Below are 21146 nucleotides of genomic sequence, written 5' to 3' on the forward strand. Positions count from 1 at the left end.
TTATGACTTACTCAAACAAACCTCGTGATATGTCCAAACTTGCCCATTGATTTGGGGCAAGTGTAGAAATAAATAATTTTTATTTTTTTAAGAAAAGACTATTAAAAAAATATACATACAATTTCACTCATATATCGTTCAAAATAAAGATAAACATTCAAATTTTAACTAAAAAATTCTCAATATGTTAAAAATAACGATTAGTATGAGTTTAGTCTTAAGCGAAATACCATCTGTTGTAAATGTTTCGAATTAGTCAGTTGATCTTGAACTCGTGTTTGAGCCAGTCGTGACCATTGCAATCGTGCAATGATTTTGGTTTGATTATTTACAATTGTTAATTAAAGTATTGTTTGTTAAACTTCTAGTATTGAATGAACCAGCTCATTGTGTACAATCGTGAACATAATAAAGTGGTCCGTCGAGCCGGAGATATTTTGATATTATAAAGGAAGGAAAAACCAGAGTTTCACCTAATTTGTTATTCTGCTTTTGGTTTGATTGCAACAGGTAAGGTTCATGAGAACAATTCAAATTCCTTTTGCGGTTTAACACATATCTCTGAAAATATTGAGGATTCTCTTCAGAAGTTTTGGGAAATCGAAAGTGTTTCGTCAGATATGCTTACTGGTGAAGAAGGATATTGTGTAAACCATTTTTTAAAAACTCATTATAGCAACGAATGTGGTAGATACGTGGTGCAAATGCCACTCAAAAAGGATCCCCAATGTTTAGGTGATGTTAGAAAGTTAGACTCTAATCCTGAACTTTGTAACTTATATAAAGACTTTATGCTTGAATATCAAATTCAGGACATTTGCAACTAGTTGACACTAATATTAATGTAAATGTTAACTATTATATTCCCCATCTTGGCATACATCGTCCTGACAAAACTACAACAAAATTGCGTGTCGTTTCTGATGCTGGTGCGCAAACATCGAGTGGTGAATCACTTAACTCTATATAAATGAAGGGAGGCGTGCTTCAGGATGATTTATTTTCAATTATGTGTAGATTTGGAAAACATCCTGTAGCCTTTACGGCTGATATTAAAGGTATGTTTCGCACCGTCTTAATTGATGAAAATCAACAAGACTTACAAAGAATATTGTGGAAATTGAATAAAGATGAAGAAACTAAAATTTACAAGCTCTGTACTGTTACCTATGGTACAACCTCTGCTCCATTTTTGGCAACGCGTGTCTTAAGACAAATTTCGATTGATGAAGGGAAGGATTTTCCCATTGCAGCTCGTGTCGTCCAAAATGATTGTTTTATGGACGATGTAGTCTCGAGGGCTCATGATATTTCTTCTTCCTTAGAGTTAAAGAATCAGTTAATAAACCTTATTCATCGGGGTGGCATGGATTTACACAAATGGTCATCTAATGAACAGTCCTTGTTAGAAAACTTACCGTATGACCAAGAGTACCATTTCCGTATTACCAAGAGTAAGACCAAGAGTACCATTTCGATATTAAAAGCAGTGTTAAGACTCTCGGTGTGATATGGAACCCAAATGCAGATTTGTTTGAATTTTCAATTTCAGATAGCACTAATCTGACGAACTGTACTAAAAGAACAGTTTTACAGTGCATTTCAGGACTGTTTGATCCATTAGACCTCTTGGGCCGGTGATAGTGAAGGTCAAAATTTTTATGCAAAAGCTCTGGCTACAAGAACTCGACTGGGACCAGGCACTGCCAGACTGCAAGGTTAAGGAGTGAGATAAGTATGCTTCATCTCTTCTCTGTGTGAAAGAGATTAAAATAGACCGCTGTGTAGCGAATGGAACTGTTGCCTCCTTTGAAATCCATGGCTTCTGCGATGCTTCGCAAGATGCATACGGTGTAGCGATTTATTTACGATGTAAGAATAAATTGAATAAAGTGACTTTTAACTTACTGTGCAGCAAGTCACGCATAGCGCCGATAAAAGAGTTGACGATTCCTTGTTTAGAATTATTGGCGTCTGAACTAATGTCCAAATTTCTACAGAAACTGTTTAGAGCTCTTCAAATGGATATACGGAATGTTTACTTGTGGTCGGATTCAACCATAACTTTGGCGTGGATACGAACTGATCCATGTTTGTTGAAAACTTTCATATCGAATAGAGTGACCAAGATTCAAGAAATCACTAGATTATTTAAATGGGGACATGTGCCTTCCGAAAGCAACCCTGCTGACCTTGTTTCACGTGGTGTTACTGCAGACAAAATCTCAAACTCTGAACTTTGGTGGCATGGCGCTTCTTTTTAAAAGTCTGAGGACTATGAGCAATTCCAACATTCTCCTTCTTCCAGCGATGAATATATGGCTGAACTCAAGAAAAATTCAGACCTTAATTTCACTGTCTTTGAGAAAAACACTTTTGTAATTGATTTTGAAGTTTCGATGCTAAGTCTCCCATTATTTTGCCTGCAGGACATAAGCTTACATATTTAATTATGTTGTATTTCCATTTAAAAGATTTGCATCTTGGTCCCCAGGCATCACTTAATTTTGTTCGGCAAAGGTTTTGGCAAATTCACGGAAGAAATCTTGTCCTAAAAATAGTGCACTAGTGTGTTACTTGTTTTAAATTTAGACCTTTAGCTATTGATCAATTAATGGGTAACCTTCCATCTTGTCGTTAAAATCCAGAGTTCACCTTTAATAAATCAGGCTTAGATTTCTGCGGACCGTTTTTTGTCAAGCAAAAATATCAAAGAAAAGTAAGTCTTCAAAAAATATATGTAGCAGTTTTTGTGTGCCTTTGCACACGGGTAGCACATTTGGAACTTGTCTCGGACTTAACAACTGAGGCCTTGATTGCCACATTAAATAGGTTTTTTGCAGGAAGGGGAAAATGTTCTATGTTAATGAGTGATAATGCGAGTAATTTTTGTGGAGCTCGGAATGAGTTAAAACGGTTATATAGTTTGGCTCAATCCCCGGAACAAGAATTAATTGATTATCTGCTAACAGAAGAGATTACTTGGAAATTTATACCGCAACGGGCCCCCCCATTTCGTGGGTATTTGGGATGCGGCTGTAAAATCCTTTAAAACCCACTTTAAAAAGACTGTTTAGACAAAACTAACCTTTGAGGAATTTTTAACCCTTGTTACGCAGATAGAGAGAATTTTAAACTCTAGACCAATTACCCCATTAACTACAAATGCAAATGATATGAACGCTCTGACGCCAGGTCATTTTTTAATAGGGCGTCCAATTACTGCTCCCATAGAACCCGAAATCACTCAAATTCCTGATAACAGATTGCCTAGATGGGAAAGAGTTACAAAATTGACTCAAAGTATTTGGAAAAGGTGGCAAGGAGATTACTTGTCTAATTTACACGAACGAACTAAGTGGCAGTTTTCGAAGGATAATGTGATCCCTGGTACAATGGTTCTAGTTAGGGAAGATAATCTTCCAGTATGTCATTGGATAATTAGTAGAGTTGAAGAAACTATAGCTGGCAAAAATAAAAAGGTTATGGTTGTTTTTGTGTGAACTCCTAAAGGTTTATTTATAAGACCAATTCATAAATTGAGTATTTTACCTATTGAGGACAATAAATAGTTTTGTAATAATTTTAACCACATTGAATTAATTTTAGTTTATATTTGTACTGTATCATTGTATTTTAATAATTTCCGTTAAATGTGGAATTGTGCATTCATTTAATATTAAATCAAATATTTTTCTACCGTCCATAATTTTATTCTATTAATTGAAATCAAATATTTCGAATAATTTTATTGTGATTCTTGTAGTTTCAATGCATATTAGTTGTTGTTGAAATATGTTAAAAATTTCAAGGGGCCGGCATGTTCGGTCTTAAGCGAAACGCCATATGTTGTAATTGTTTCGAACTAGTCAGTTGCTCTTGAACGCTTGTTTGAGCTAGTCGTGGCTAACATTGCAATAGCGTAATGATTTTGGTTTGATTATTTACAATTGTAAAATAAAGTATTGTTTATTAAACTCTTCGTATTCAATGAACCAGCGCATTGTGTACAATCATGTACAGTATGCTCATTTGGCAAATGTTTGGCTAATTTGGCAGTATGCTCATTTGGCACACCAGTCCCCAACTCCTTATAACTACATAATTATAATATTATACATAAACCCGAGTTAAAATCTATATTATATAAAAATTTTAGAAACGTACTTGAAGCTAATGAAAAGTATCTTCAACAATTCATTGGGATTTGTTGAATTATTTTCATATAAATGTTAACATATTATTATGTAAAGCAAAGTTGCTTTTTTCTTGAAAACTGTAATGTGAACTTCGAAAATGAGTTTCAACAGTCGACTGCCTGAGAGAAAAGTTCATATATTATATTTTAAAAAAACAGATTATTATTGCCATACTCATTACCAACAAATGTCATTATTGGTGCAAAGATATAAAAGTCATACCTGTATCATTGATTTTGCAAAAATTTCACACCTGAAACATGTATCAGTCTTTTGGCCAAATAAGGTTGCGTCTTTAGCCCTTTGCCAGTGACGCCCGAACTCAGTCCGGGCAACACAAATGCACCGATTTCGGGCAAGAGAAAAATGGGTGCTTCACATTAGTGAAGCCCGAGCTCAAGCCGTCCAATGCATAACTTGTAATTTATCATTTTTCCTTTAGATGGCGCGAATTATCGTATAGATTTTCCAAGGCAAAAATCAACTGTTATGCACCATTTGACGTTTTATGCAATTTTACAAATCAAAGGCATCTGTGGGACATGGAATCCATAATAGTTGATATAAACAATAATATTGTTGAATTACTTTAATATATTTATCTTGAATATTATGTCATTTGATTTATTTTGCTTTAATTTGATCAAAAACTACTGTAGTCCATTAACATTTTCCATGTATGTGAAAATATTGAATATAGTAGTTATTTCATTTTACTTTTTTTGTCAAATAATCTATTTCCAAAATTTTGATGAAAATAACTAACAAAATTAAAGAGAATTTTCTTTGCATTTTTGGTACGTTTTTCTAAAGTATATTCCGCAGTCAAGGGGTTAATTGGTAAGCACTTCTGCGCTAAAGTATAAACCTCTATCATGTATCAAGAAATTAATTGAGAAATAAAATGAGCTGATTCAATATTTATAAATTTGTATATACTTAAATAGAGCTTGTGTATTACAAGGAATAAAATAATAAAAACTGCAATTTTTGAAGATTTGTTAACAATTTCATTTGGTCTATTTCACCCAGGAGAGCAATAAAAACCATTTTCTGGTTTTTTTGAAGAAAAAAAAGAAACATTTTGTTAATAGTATCCAGAAAAGATTCTTTTAACATCAGGTTAGCAACCTTTTTGTTTTCTGCACCCTTACAAGGAACAGTAACTACGCAACGCTAAATAATAATATTTTTTCCAACTAACCGCACTTCCTATTCTACCATTAAGACCAACTTTACGGAAATCGATTTACATGCTTAGACTAAAGGTAAGCATCACAATTCACTAGAGCTATTTTAGATGGGCAACTGTAATTATACGATCGTGTGGTCTTAAAGCCATAAGCATTTTGGTCTGACTGCTCGTTTCATTTGAGTAGCGCTCCAAGTTTTATGTGTCACTAGATCATAGAAATTTCCCTTTGTAGTTTTATTTTTATCACACTCTACGTACTTTTTACCTGTGTTCTGGATCAAGGAAGCTATTTTACGTGCATTATCTACTTCATTTAAGCGAGGAAGTATTCAGATCTCGTTTTTTGAGAGAAAATGAAGAAGTTTGTTCGTGCAACTGCAAAAGAAAGTTAATAGTAAATGTAATTACTGCTTATGATTGCTTTCTATTATATACTCATTATTTTCATACTTCAGATCGAATATTTCATTACATTCTTGTACATTCGGACCCTCACCGGGGTATGTCGACAATTACTGATATGCTTTGGTGAATGTCTGAAATATTTATTACATTCGATTTGATATGAATTTATTCGTGGATATAATTACATTTATTCGATATTTTAACCCTACACTGATGTTTTCTCAAGGTTAAGTGCCACTGTCCGGTATACCCTACACTGATGTTTCTTCTAATCTATCGTCAGAAAGTATTAAAATATAGAATAAATATAAATATATCAAATAAATATAATAATATCAACAAATAAATTAATATAAAATTGGATATAACAAATATTTCGGACATTCACCAAAGCGACTATGAGATTGTTGACATTCACCGGTGAATGACGACATTCTCCAGATTTCGGTGTTTCACCGTAACGTATATATATATATACACTGAGTAGCCAAATTATTATGACCGCCTCAGAGTTTTATGCAAATGAGTTATTGCGTCGCAGCGCTGCCGCTAGAGGGCAAGATAACTATAACGCGGGAATGCTGGGAGGGGAATGCTGAAAATTAATTCTATTGCGACTTTTGATTTCCAGGATCTTTTCAATAGCATTCCCCTTTCTAAACTAAAAGATGTCCTTTTGAATTATTACCATGATTTTAAAAATATCCTTTGTTGCGATTTTGATTATTGGGAAATTCTGATTAATTTTCGTCTTTTTAATAATTATCTTTACAATGGAAAGGATATTTTTCTTCAAATTGATGGAATACCACAAGGATCTAATTATGCATCTCTCTTAGCTAACTTATTTTTGCATTATTATGAAAAAAATTATATTCTTAGTATTAAATTTGTTTTTGGATATATTGATGACTTAATTATCGTTAATTTTAAATATTATACTATTTTATCAAATGATACTTACCCCGAGGAATTAATCTTGCTTCGTAATCATGATGATAACATTAATTTCAATTTTTTGCATTTGGGTATTATAAAAGATGAAAATATCTGCTTTGTTGATTTATGCGATAAAAGAAATGATTTTAATTTTGATATAAATAAACTAATTACCTGGAATTCAAATGTTTCTAGGAGCATCTATTTAAATACCACTTTTAATGAAATGAATAGAATTAAAAGAATATGTAGTAATATTTATTTATCCAAAAACCAAATCTATAAACTCTTTCAAAATTTGATAAAAAGCAATGGATACCCAACTAAAGTAATACAGTTCTATATAAAATCATTGAATTTATCGTATATTTTTGTGGATATGTTTACTAAAAATTTTCTTTGCTAATTTATATAATGTTCCCATGTGCAAATCCATTTCGGGTAAATCCGTTGCCAAAATTATTTACTAAATAATTTTTTTGTTAATTTGTATAATTTTTCCATGTGCAAATCCATTTCGGGCAAATCCGTGGTCAAAATTATTTACTAAAAAATTCCTTTACTGAAAAAATTCCTTTGTTAATTTATATAATTTTTCTATGTGCAAATCCATTTCAGGCAAATCCGTGGCTAAAATTATGTGCAAAACTGGCAATTCATGTTTCTCTTTTCTATTTTATATATTTTTTTCTTAAATAAATATTTATTTTCTAAAATTATTTACAGTTAACATCTTTAAATTATCCAGTATAATATTACCTAGTATGACACATTAATTTCGGGCCCATCCTTGGTAATTAACAAATCAAACGCACTTCAGCAATGCAGTAAGAACGGCACTTTAAAACTAAACTCCTCTAGTTACGCTCAATCTGCGCTTTTGTTTTAATATTTTGCAATCTGGCAATCTTGTTACGAAAATATTTTTTAAATCATTCTTGAAAAATTTCTCGTTCATGTAAGTACATTTGAATTCGCTACTCGATTTATAGATTCTGTTTTATTCTGTTTTTACTTTTTATTTTATTTTATTTTCTGCTTTTACATGTTATTTTTAATTATTATGTTCTATTTTATTTGTTGTAATTTTTGTAAAAAACTTTTTTGAGTGCTCCTCACACTATTGTGTTAATATATTTTGCTTTGCCTATATTGGTACAATATCAGAAAGCACTCTTTTATGCGAATATAATTGTGTGGACTGATGAAAAGATTATATCTTTTATTTTCCGGATTTTCTTTAAAAAAATTTATCCTTTTTTTCCAGTGGTTTGCTATTTTTTTTCTTCCCCCCCCCCTTTTTCTTTCATATGTCTGTAATTTTCCTTTTTTTTATCTTCATTTTGAACATATATATATATATACAGTGGTGGCCAAAAGTGTGGACATTTATTGAGTTTCATGTTTTTCAAATTTGTGTGATTGAAGAATATATTAATTTTCTCTTAAATACAAACGTTTATATATCAAAATGAAGGTAATTTAATGTAAAATTTAATAATAAATACAGTATTACAGTATCTGTATTACAAAAAAAGTTATGCGACTAATAGTAGGATCTATCTTAGATTTGCATTTTTTTAAAGTAATACTTACACAATCAATACTTAGTAGGATAACCCTTATTTTTTAAGACAGCTTCACAGCGTCTTTTCATCGAGTGAGCGAGTGTTTGGAGTTCATTCGTAATCACAAGGTGCTAAGAATCAATTATAGCTTCAATAAGTTGTCTTTTATAGGATGGACGTTTTTTTTCGTACAAGAATTTTGTACAAGAATATTTAAAGTCCTTTTTTAATTAAACTAATTTTAAACAATGTCATTAACAAGAGGAACTAATTGGACATCTACCAAAAGAAGCCGAATTGTCATATTGAGAGAAAATGGCCTCTCTTATGATGAAATTGCAAGACAAGTTGGTGGTTCAGTGACTTGTTCTGGTGTAGGAAAGTTCTGTTTACGTTATGAAAAAACGAAATCAGTGAAAAATAAAGCCAAATCTGGCCAACAAAAATGCACAAGTGCTACTGCTGATAGAAAAATTAAACGGCTATGCCTTCAAGAATTCATCAGACTACGGTCCTCTTCATCCTTTTATCACAGCTTTGACCTGCGCGCGTCGACCCAGAAGGTTTACGTACACTTACATCACCTACGACGTTTTATTTCTAAAATTTGCATGCAAATAATCTTTCTACTGAATTACGTGCATATTATACTGCAATTTCATGGCTATCTTATACTTTGTTGGGGAGCTGTGGCCGAAAACCACTTGTTGCTTAAGTTTTGCACACCGGTGTATATATATGCTATTCTTATTGCATGATTATCTCTCTCGACTCAAGTATTTAAATTACATTGCATCGATTCTTTTTTTTCTTAGTTTTTCTTTTTTTTTTTTTACGATATTCATTAGATCCTAGACACAATGCTATTTACTATGCTTTTTTGTAATTAGAATAATACTTGAATGTTTTTTTGAGAAGTATTATTGTGTGAAAATGTAGTTATCGGATTCTGTGCTGTTGTTTTTGGGCTTAAAATACAACATTTAACGTAACTTTTGGTAACAGTTTGGTTTATATAAGTTGGTTCAAGCTGTTAAAGATCTTACATTGTAATTAAGTTTGAAGCTAATTATTAGATATTTCGCTTAATTTATGGATTATTTTATTATAAATCACAGACGAAAGAATTCTGGTAAAATTACCATACTGTACAGTTATACAGTATGGTAATTTCACCAGAATGTTTTGGTAAAAGAAAATTCGTAAAGAAAATTGGTCAATGAAAATTTGGTAAAAGAAATTTCTAGTAAAAGAAAAACATAATTCTAGTTAATGAAACCAAAATATTCGGTATTTAAACCATTCATTTGATAAGTCTTCCATTCATATGGTAATTGTTTGTTTGGAAATGTTGATTTTTAAAATTATGGTTTCATTATATAAAGTTTTCATTACCCCACATTTAGTAAAAAATACAAAACTGAGAATTGAATTTTACCGAATGAAAGATTTTTATTCCATGCTCTAAGGTCTCATGTCAAAATTACCAAATTATATTACATATTATTAAACCATACTTTATTTTTGATTTTATCAAAATCATTACGAAAGTGCTTCGGGGAATATTACGACGATTTTTCACGTTTCTAAAGAGCCCGAAACATGGTAAATTTTACCATGTTCTGGTGGTGTGATCATACTTGTGCCTATTATTATTAAAAATGCATAGACGCTTCTTTTAACATCAGCATTAGAAGCTTTTCTAAAATCAATATGAGTCAGGAAGTAGCAGACTCAACGGCTGTTGTATGATACAGGAATATTAAATTTCCTCACACGTATCTGCACAATTTTCCATACTCTTTGCATATCGGAAATGAAAGTAAATTTTTTTTTAATTTTCACAATGATGCGTGACCTGTATTTCTAATTTAAAACGTCTCGTGTCACGGTTATAAAAGTTTATAAGTATTTACGTCTAGAAAAATATGTTTCAAAAAGGCTTTATATTTTTCACACACATTGCGAATATTTCACACGATTTTTTAAACAATAATGTACTATTCATAATGAAAATTGTAATATAGATAAAATTTTGAAATATATATAAAAATCGAGAGTCAGCACGTGCTTAAAAATGATTAAAATTTCAGAGCAACTGCACTTGCATGTGCAGAGCAGATCTCTTATACACAGTCATTGCTTTTGTTTTTATTCGTTTCAGTTATTATATTTAGTTAGTTATATTAGTTGATTTGAAAGTGCAAAAATAATCAGAATGCAGTTTTATAGGAATGAAGTTCCTGATTTTTGCATAGGTTCACTAAATACACATAAAGGATAGCTTATTGGAAAATTGCATCGCGGATAAAGTATTATATTGAATCAAAATAATCTGCATTTTGCTAGAAGAAACTTCACTTTCAACCGTCACAAAGTGCATAATTCTTATTAAAAAAATCAAATGGTCAACTGAAACAGAAAAATGTCGGACTGTCTAAATTTTGGAGGAGTGTGAACTGCTCGCTTTTTAGGTTTCTCGTGATTTAAAATAAAATGGCTCGCTCATTCACTCACGATGTGTGATATCATTAGAAGTTTTGTCGCTAAGTGTTATCAGGAGTAGCCTAACTTTTCAGAAAAAGTACGATTACCGAAAGGAAAACAAAAACTCGATTCTTAAAGCTTCGAAAGAAATATAAAAATGCAGACGATTTGTAAACAAACGCTATGAATTTGAAAATAAAAGTTATAGTTGCTAAGAGTAATATTAATGATGCCAAATTTCGAAATAAATAAATTAATAAATATGCATGAAATTAGCTTTAAAAAAGTAGTTTCAGTCCTGTTTTTATGAAAGAATAACTAGTTTTGTTTTCGCTTTCAGCGTGAGTGGTTTGTTTACATATTGAATCTCTTATAATTGATTAACTTTCGTTAATCAATTATAAGAGATCCAATTATAGATATAATTGCTCCAATTTTAATTCCGTTGGATTATAATTGGAGCAATTATAATTAAGAGATATAATTGCTCCAATTTTAATTCCGTTTTTTACATGTTATTCAGAAAAGTTTGAATTTTTTTAATTCTACAAAAAATAAAAACCGAAAATTTTGAGATTTTTTCACATATTGAAGGTCCACTGTCCCTTTAAATTTATCCAAAATTCAAAAAAAATATCTAAATGAGGAAAAATGGAACTTATAGGCTGATTATGGGATTAATATGGAAATAGCGCATATGTTTTATGAATATTTGAGCTGTGGTTATTAAAAAAAACAGAATAAATAAAAAAAGTATACAAATTCAGATTTCATATTTAATCATCATTTTCTAATATTCAGACAGTTTGGTTTTGTAAAAAATATAAGTGAGTAACTTGAAACTTTTAATCCCAAATAATTAATAAGCAGTCGGTAGTTAATGTGCGTTTTTAATGTGCTGTTCTGTAACCAATAATCTATATTAGGAATAGTACTTGAAAATATCTGAAAAACTAAGTGTTTTGAAATGCATATAAATTTTTCTTTAACGATATTTTAACTCTATTATGTTCAGAGTAGGAAACATTTTTTTCAAAATTATGTCTTGATGCAGACCTACAAAAGTATTTGACAGACAAATCACGTACATTTAAAAAATTACTTGTTAGCAGAAATAGTAAAATTTCTATGCAATTGAGCAGTAGGGTGTTTACGAATTTAGTCAAAGTTCTCGAAAATTTGGAGCAAGAAATATTGGTATTTATCCTTTTCTTTTAAAAAAAAACATTAAATGAGTATTGACATTCCACTGAAAAAAATTTGTCGTGTCACTCTGTAGGTCAGCTATGAAATGAAAAACATGCATATTAGGTGAATATGACATTATATAAAATACAATGCATTTAATTTTTAACCATACAAAAGATACCATCTTAATAACTTTTAGACCATTAGAAATAAATTAAATTAAGTACTCCATAGCTAATAAGTAAAGATATACATTTTACACTTGCCCAGTAATAAAAATTCATTCTCCTTGAACCTAATTGCATTATATCCGACACAAAACATTAATATGTTTTCGGCAGTATAGGTTTTAAGTTCAGAATAAGATGGAACGACAGATGTAGAATAGTTAAGAGCAACATAAGTTTAGAATACTAATAAGATGGAACGACAGATGCAGAATAGTTAAGAGCATCATAGTTTTAGAATACTAAAATTTAGAATACTGAAATGAAAAACATACATATTAGGCGAATATGACGCTAAATAAAATAAAATCCATTTAGTTTTTAACCATACAAAAGATACCATCTTAATAACTTTTAGAGCATCAGAATGAATTAAATTAATTACTCTATAGCTAATAAGTGAAGATATACATTTTACACTTGCAAAGTAACAAAATTTCATTTTGCTTTAACTTAATAGCATTATATCCGACACGAAACAATCATACGTTTTCGGCAATATAGGTTTTAAGTTCAGAATAAGATGGAACGACTGATGTAGAATAGTTAAGATCATCATAAGTTTAGAATACTAAAATTTTACGGTGAAAAAGCAAAAGGATTTTAAGTTATTATGAAGCAAACATTATTATTAAAAAATATTTAGGATTATAAGTATGCTTTGTTTTACTATATTTAGAAATTATTTTGAAAATCAAAATTGCGCATTTGGGTATAAAGTTCCAAAACAAATAATTAATTACATCTGAATGAAAGCAATAATGTGCGCACCAACCTTATCATTTTGTTATTTACTTGTTGTCGTATTATTTTTTTAAATCTATATATAAGAAAAAGTTTGATAAGTCTCGATAGTAATGCAGGTTGGGGTTGTGAAATGCATTGAATTATAAGCTTTATGGTTGCTGCTTTTTGTTAGCTTATAACAAATTATTCAACAAACTTCAATAGTTTTTTTATGATATTCGTCTTCAAAATCCTTTTCATTTTTAATTTATTCCTATTTGATAAAACTTAGAGTTAAGTTTTAAAAAAATCAGTCCATTCATTACTTATCTGTTTAAAATTCGTATCAGACATTTAAGTCAAATAGTTCAGCTGTTCAGTATGTACCCGCTGCCCAAGAGGCAATATAGAAAAGAATTTAAAATGTGTCCAAGTAATAATTTCTTACAATGCATTCTAGGAAACCTAATACAGGGGATAACTTATATTGAAGAATGAACCAAAAACTGAAAGAAAGAACTATTAAAACTTATAATCTTCTTTTTCTGACTTTCCGCAGAGTTAAAATTAATATCCTCGCTCATTTTATTTTAAGAGTAAATATTTTAAGTTTGGGGTTTAATTATCAAAAAAAGAAAACATCAGTAAAATGTAATAAAATAAATAGCTTTTGAAAATGATTTATAATATTTTTCAGATAATACATATTACTTTAACTCCAGATAGAATAAATTGATTCCAAATGAACTTAAATTTCTGTCTTTGGCTTTTCTAAGTATTATTATTATCATTGTATATATTCTCCTATTGCGGCAATTTAGTTTAATTTGTTTATTGGAATAAATGCAACTACGGTCGATCGATTTCATTACCTTAAAAACTGAGTCTTTCAAGTATAATTTGCTTAATTAATTGCATAATGGAAATATTGACTGTAGTTGTAGGAGGGAACTTTTCGTGTGAAGGAGCTTAAATTTTAAATCCGACATTAAAGTGTGTATCTCTTTTGATAAATTGAATTGTTGTTGGGCTAAAAATTGAATACAAACTATTGCTTGTTAATCCAAAAAAAGTACAAATTCATATTGTTTTTAGGAATTAGTAAATTTGACTAATTTAACAAGCAGAGCAAGGTAAATTTTATTTAGGTTTTGTTAAGTTGTACTGGCTGTTATTATAATTAAAAATATGACCGAAAAATAAAATACAATTAAATTTATGCGATGTGCCTCAATAACTCACATACAAATAAACATTGGTGAGGTACAAATTGTTGCAGTTAAATTAGTTAAAAAAAACATTATAAATTTAGCTAATTAATTACTTTTGTTACAAGGTTGAAAAATAAAAGACAAGTTAATTATTATCTAATTGAGTTCCACATACCTGTTGCAGGTTTACCTTGAGATGTCTGAAATGTTGAAAAACAATAATGTTCTTAAAAAGAAACAGAATAAATGAGTTCTGGTTATCACAAAAATGTTCATTTTATTTTTAATTGCAGCAGATGGTTTGTTAAATTGGATAATAGTAGATCACAACATCGAGGAGCACAGCCACAAGGAACACCATAAACATCAGCACACTAATTTCTGGCACATGATTGAAAAGGATAGGCATTAGTGGAGACTAACATGGACAGCTTCTTACACCACATTATTGGTGTATCATAAAACAGGAACGGCGAGAGAATGGAACATAAATCCCTTTTTTTACACGGGAGTGGGATGCCGCTGGAGTCATACTTCTCAAAATCTGCCCTCCAAAGATTCATCCATGGCGAAGAAGAATTTCAGCACAGCCGAGCCCGACAGCTCACTCACCCATAGGGGGTCAGAGATATGACCGCCATGTCATTAAACCAAACAAAAAAAACTCTGTCTCTCAAAGAGAGGAGGGGGTGAAAATTAAAAATCCCTGTTAAAGGATCGTAGATTTTGAAAGGATCAAATATCGAATGCTACCCGCTCCCAAAAATGGGCGGTATTTATATAAAAGGCCAGAAGTGGAAGTTAAACTCCCTAAAAAGCAAAAGAATCTAGCTTAAGGAGCGAACTGAAGTGAGTTGACTAACCCCTTAAATTTTAGCATAATTAAACACTAACGGCGACCGTACAGTAACTAAAAACATGTGTTGACATCAAAGGCCGCCGAAGGTCAAAGGCGTGAAGGTCGGCAGACAGTGAGGCGTCACAGTAGAGGGTTCAGGGGTGTCGGCCTAATTTCTAGGTCACAATCCCATCAGAAAAATTAAGATTTGGTGACTCAATGTCACATTTATACCCACAGCCGGTGAAAAAAATTTTGAAGAAATTTTTTTTTTTTTTTTTTATTAAATTAAAAAAATTAGAAGAGTAGTAGGGTTTTAGGGCTTCTGCGCCAGGGGTCCGGGGGTCCCGCGGATGTACTCTTGAAGGGGGTTGGGGGGATCCATGTAGGGGGCGTGGTCGAATGCGGGATCCGGGGGATTTTCGGGGATCCCGCGGGTGCACTCTTGAAGGGGGTTGGGGTGATCCATCAAATGTGACAGCTACTATAGTTGAGGGTGTTTTTTATTTTTTTTATTTAATTTTTTAATCTTTATTTTGTAACGAAATATTTTTAATTATTATTTCTTAATTTAATTTTTAATAATTACTTTTTAAATTATTTTTTATATAATTATTTCAATTATTGTTTTTAATCTTTATTTTTAATTCTTGTTTTTAATTAGTTGTTTTGTTGCTTTAAAAGCCTCTTCGTCATACATGCATGTTATAACAGGTAGATTCAAGATAAATCAAGAATAATCTTGCATTATTCAGCAATGTTTTTCTCCGCAAGAGGCGCTGCATTTTTATTTAGTTTCAAAATTTACCGCTAGAGGCTCTGTGATCAACCAATCAGAAAGGAGTATTTCAATGACATCACTACTTTTTCAACCAATGAGCGCATGAATTTCAAGAACCAATCAGAAATGAGAGAAAATAGTATAAAAGTATATGTTCTTATACAAATCGTCATTTATAATTTGGTTTCTGCCTTAGTGCCTTTTAAATATTCGTAACGAAGGAATGGCTAACATGAAGCGAAAAGCTGATCATAGCGAAGTAAGTATCTTTTATTTTTATTTTTTTTTTTTTTATAATATGCATATATTTCTGTAGTATTTTATAATCTAATAAATGTTTTTGATTTTTTTTTTTTAGAACAATCAAGGATCTTTCCACGAAAGCAGTATTCCTTCCAATATGTTTATTTTAGTAGAAGATGTCTTTATTTCCACTACTATTTACCGTGATCGAATTCTGGTTAATGTGAGACGATATAAGAAACATGGAGAAAAGTACTATCCATCGAAAGAAGGAATTACTCTAACGCCTTACCAGTTCATCCATTTGGTGAACAGTTCATTTTTGAGAGAAAAGTCAACTGAAAAGAAAAAAGACCACCCCCTTTATGAATATTTCATCAACTTACCATACCTCATCGATCCAGTGACTGTCTATTCTAATACAAGTGTTGGCATTCAAGACAAAGATAAATTTCAAAATATTGTATGCATTGAATTTGGTGAAACCATCCTGCTCAAAAAAGTCTCTACTTGTCGAAAGGGTAACACCTACACAACTAGCATAACCCTGAATGATGAGCAATGGGAAAAAATATTCTCAATTCGGGAATTTTTGATGGACAATTTATATTATTTAAAATACAGTAATTTGGACTTTAAAAAGATGTTTGAAGAAATTTTAAAGCACCCTGTACCAGTGACAGCACCAGAAGACGATGGAACTATCGTTGAAACTTTAAGACACCTCTTACGGACTGAAATATACATGTTACTCGCTCAACACAAAGACTTAATGAATCCTATGGAAGTAAGTCATTTAGAACTTTCAACCAACACGCGAGCAATGTTTTCTGAAGCTGCCATGAACTTTAAACCTAATGAAATTGTTAAAAAATTTTATAATACTGTTAAAAACAAAACGCTTCATCCTGTCACACAAAATAATTTATTAAACTTTGTAACTGCTCATTTCCTAGAATCAATTGATCTTGTTGAAATACTTCAAACAGCCAGAAATGATTTTTGTACTAGTTCAGATTAAATAAATATGTTATTATTTTCCAAATTATATAACAATATGTTATTATTTTCCAGATTAAATAAATATTCATTCACTATTTTTCACTATAAATGGAACCAACCCTAATAATATTCTTCATTTATACTTTGCATTTCATACTGTTAACATGGAATCCTTTTATAAAGATCCCAAACATCCAGCTAGTTTTGGGGGTGCGGATGCAATACATGGTGCGCTCAAAGGAAAAGAGAATGCAAATACCGTTAAGAAGTGGCTCTCTTTTAAAGATTCTTATACACTGCATAAACCTGTTAGACGCAAATTTCAACGGAATCGTGTTTTGATGAGTGATATGAACAGGCAATTTCAAGTCGATTTAGTCGACATGCAATCTCTTTCTAAATTCAATAAAGGGTATAAATACTTATTAACGTGCATTGACGTTTTCGCAAAGTATGCTTGGGCCATACCGCTAAAAGATAAAACGGGAAAAAATGTAAAAGTAGCCTTAGAATCTATTTTTAAGGAACGAAAGCCTGAATTACTTCAATCGGATGATGGAACAGAGTTCAAAAATAAAACAGTTCAACATTATTTGAAAAGCATGCAGATTAAATTTTTTACAACAAATAATTCTACGAAATCAAGTACTGTGGAAAGATTTAATAGAACATTGAAAACAAAAATGTGGAAATATTTCACAGAATTCAATACTAAAAATTACATCGATGTGATTGATCAATTAATATGGAGTTACAATCACACTCGACATAGCAGTATTAAAATGGAACCAGCTTCCGTTAATAAAAGCAATACCAGTGAGGTCTTGGAAAATTTGTATGGAGATTTGAAGACATTAAAACGCAATCCACCTGTTTTTAAATTAGGAGATACAGTACGAATCAGCAGACTGAAAGGTCATTTTGAAAAAGGATACGAACACAACTGGAGTCGGGAAATATTCACTATTCATGAAATTATTCCTCGAATTCCTGTTGTTTATAGATTAAAAGACTTACAAGGTGAAGAGATCAAAGGTACTTTTTATAAAGAAGAATTGCAAAAGGTAGTAGACTCTGGCTTCTATCCGGTAGAAAAAGTGATCAAAAAGAGAAGGAAGGGAGGAAGCACAGAATATTTCGTGAAATTTTTAGGCTATCCTGAAAAGTTTAATGCCTGGGTGAGTGATATTCAAAAAGTATAAATAGTGAAACTTAACCTCTGAAGGCTCATTCTCGAAAATGTCTTTCTACGTGACGTTACCTTCTGATAGCTCCATGCAGTTTTTTCCTAACAACAAAATCTCTCATTTTAAGACGCAGTTACCGATACCAGTTAATCTAAACGGTGAATGGGAAGTAGGCCTATCTGAAATCATCTATCCCCATTCTTGGCTGAACGTAAATGAAAGTAACAATTATTTTCAATACAAGATAAGTAATGGTAATATCGTATCGACTGTAAAGCAAACAATTGATGTGGGGTGTTATGAATCAATGTTCGATATTGTATCAGCTATACAACTTGCTTTACCTAAAAATCCTAGCCGGTTTACAATAAGTTACAATAAAGCTACGAAACGAGTAAAAATTAACGTCGTTCAAGGTTGCAGTCTTTATTTAGAAAAGCTAGGTGAATTGTTAGGATTTCGACGCGATGCAGTGATTACGGGTAACCAGAAAAGCGAATTTGTGGCTGACGCGTGGTCTAATTTTTCAGTTTTCTATGTGTACACAGATCTTATTTCACCCCAAATTGTCGGAGATACACAAGCTCCTCTACTGCGGATGGTTCGAATAAAAGGACATGACGGTGAAACAATCAGTCAGTATTATGATAGACCTCAATACTTACCTTTGATGAGGCACTCCTTTCAAACTATTCAAATGGAGCTTAGATTGAATTCAGGTAATTTCGTACCTTTTGAAAGTGGTAAAGTGATCATAGTTTTACATTTCCGCATGAAGCAAATACTATAAATAGTACGATGCGTTTTTGAAACATTCATTTGAAGAGAAGACGTCAAGATGAGTGTACCGTACGTTTGTTGTACTAAAAAATTCGAAGAACATTATGCGAGTCAAATTGGCTCGGGTTTGTCCTATTATAAAGGTATTAATTTCCAAAAAGGCTATGGACTTGGCGGTATATTTCGTCGATTATTTCGAGCAGCACTACCCTTTTTAGTAAAAGGTGGTAAAACTATTGGAAAAGAAGTTTTAAAAACTGGAACCCGTGTTGCATCTGATGTATTATCTGGCGAAAATTTGGAAGAAGCTGTAAAAACAAGAGCGAAAGAGAGTGGAAAAAATTTAGCTCGAAAAGCTATTGATAAAGTACAATCGATGGTGGGAAAAGGACAGTATAAAAGGAAGCGTAAGAAGCAGAAAAGAATCATTTCATCAAAAGCTCGCAAAGTGAGTGGACGTGATATTTTTGATCCATAATGGCATTTTTATTGAAAGATTCTCCCGAATGTGTGAAATCTGAATTGGAGTTGTTTAACTTACCTAGTACTCAAACTGTTATTCAAGATGGTCAGTGGATACAGTTTCATCCTCTTTCTAATGTGTTTGATAATGCACCTGTAGAGTTTCACGTTTCAGGAAGTGCTGAAGATTACATAGATCTCAGCCAAACTCAATTGTATGTGAAAGCGAAAATTGTAAAAAGTGATAATACTCTCATCACTAAAGATGATACTATTGGACCTGTGAATTTATTTCTTCATTCGTTATTTTCTCAAGTTGATATTTCATTGAATGATCGTATTGTATCCAATTCAAGTAATACTTATCCTTATCGAGCCTACATAGAAACTCTCCTCAACCATGGATACGATAGCAAAACTTCTCAATTAACAGCTGAATTATTTTACAAAGATTCTGATGATGGCTTAAAGAAAAGAACTGCTTTTATCAAAGAAAGTGCTACAGTGGATATGATTGGATGTATACATTCCGATTTATTTCACCAAGAGCGTCTGTTACTCAATTTGGTGGATGTGAAAATAAAATTGATACGAAGTAAGCCAGAATTTTGTTTACAAGGATCTGAAGGATTTAAAGTAGTATTAGATCATGTGTCTTTGTTTATCCGAAAAGTTCGTGTGAATCCAGGAGTGTTACTTGGTCATGCTAAAGCACTCGAGAAAACAAGTGCAAAATACCCCATTAATCGAGTGCAATGCAAAGTGTATTCGATTCCTAAGGGAAGTATGTCTTTTATCCAAGATAACGTATTTTCAGGTCCTATGCCGAAAAAAGTTATTATTGGTTGTGTAGATAATGAAGCTTTTCATGGAACATTTTCGAAATCTCCCTATGATTTTAAACACTTTGATTTAAATTTTATTGGAGTGTATGTAGATGGACAACCTGTACCTCATAATCCATTGGAACTAGATTTTGCAAAAAATCAATACATTCGTGCCTATCAAACTCTATTTGTGGGTACGGAACGAATGGGCCAAGATAAAGGAATATTTATTTCGAGAGAAGAATACGTGAAAGGAAATACTTTGTTCGGATTTGATCTCTCCCCCGATTTATGTTCTGGAGAGCATTTAAATCTAATCAAACACAGCAACTTACGATTAGAACTAAAATTCAGCAAATCATTAGAGCAGACTGTGTGTGTAATCATTTTTGCCGAATTTGAAAATTTAATAGAAATTAACAAGTCAAGAAATATTTTGTACGATTTCGGAAATTAAAGAATGGATGGATTACAATTATTTCACATTTTATCTCGAGAGAAGATAACATCGCCTTACTTTCAAGGAGTATATTCAAGAGATAAGATTCCTAATCTACAAGAAAATACATGTGCTATCATGAATGCAGATGACTCATCCCGACCAGGATCTCACTGGCTTGCATTATTCGTGAATGATAAAAAGGAATTAGAATTTTATGACTCGTATGGAAGACCTCCCGAATTTTATAATATGAATACCTCTTCCTATTCAAATGTACGATGGAATTCCAAAGTTTTTCAATCACCTACGTCCAATGTATGCGGACAATATTGTATTTACTTTTTATTCAAGCGATGTCAAGATTATTCTATGTATTATATTTTAAATCGATTGTATATCAATGATTTTCTGATGTTTCAATTTGTAAAGAAACGATATG

At 31.5% G+C, this 21146-nt stretch overlaps 2 protein-coding genes across 2 annotated transcripts; both read left to right on the plus strand.

Moving 5' to 3' along the window:
* Positions 1-15366: 15366 nt before the first annotated feature.
* On the plus strand, positions 15367-17650 carry LOC147801212 (uncharacterized). The gene is made up of 2 exons (XM_087154751.1): positions 15367-16023; positions 16123-17650. The coding sequence occupies exons 1-2, from the start codon at positions 15988-15990 to the stop codon at positions 17026-17028; spliced, it is 942 nt and encodes a 313-aa protein (XP_087010877.1). The 5' UTR covers positions 15367-15987; the 3' UTR covers positions 17029-17650.
* Positions 17651-17692: 42 nt separating this feature from the next.
* On the plus strand, positions 17693-18211 carry LOC147801213 (uncharacterized). The gene has a single exon (XM_087154426.1). The coding sequence runs from the start codon at positions 17693-17695 to the stop codon at positions 18209-18211; it is 519 nt and encodes a 172-aa protein (XP_087010552.1).
* Positions 18212-21146: the final 2935 nt, after the last annotated feature.

The sequence above is a fragment of the Parasteatoda tepidariorum genome, chromosome 11 (genome assembly GCF_982258835.1).
Source record: "Parasteatoda tepidariorum strain Cologne lab strain chromosome 11, Ptep-v5.0, whole genome shotgun sequence".
Taxonomy (NCBI): domain Eukaryota; kingdom Metazoa; phylum Arthropoda; class Arachnida; order Araneae; family Theridiidae; genus Parasteatoda; species Parasteatoda tepidariorum.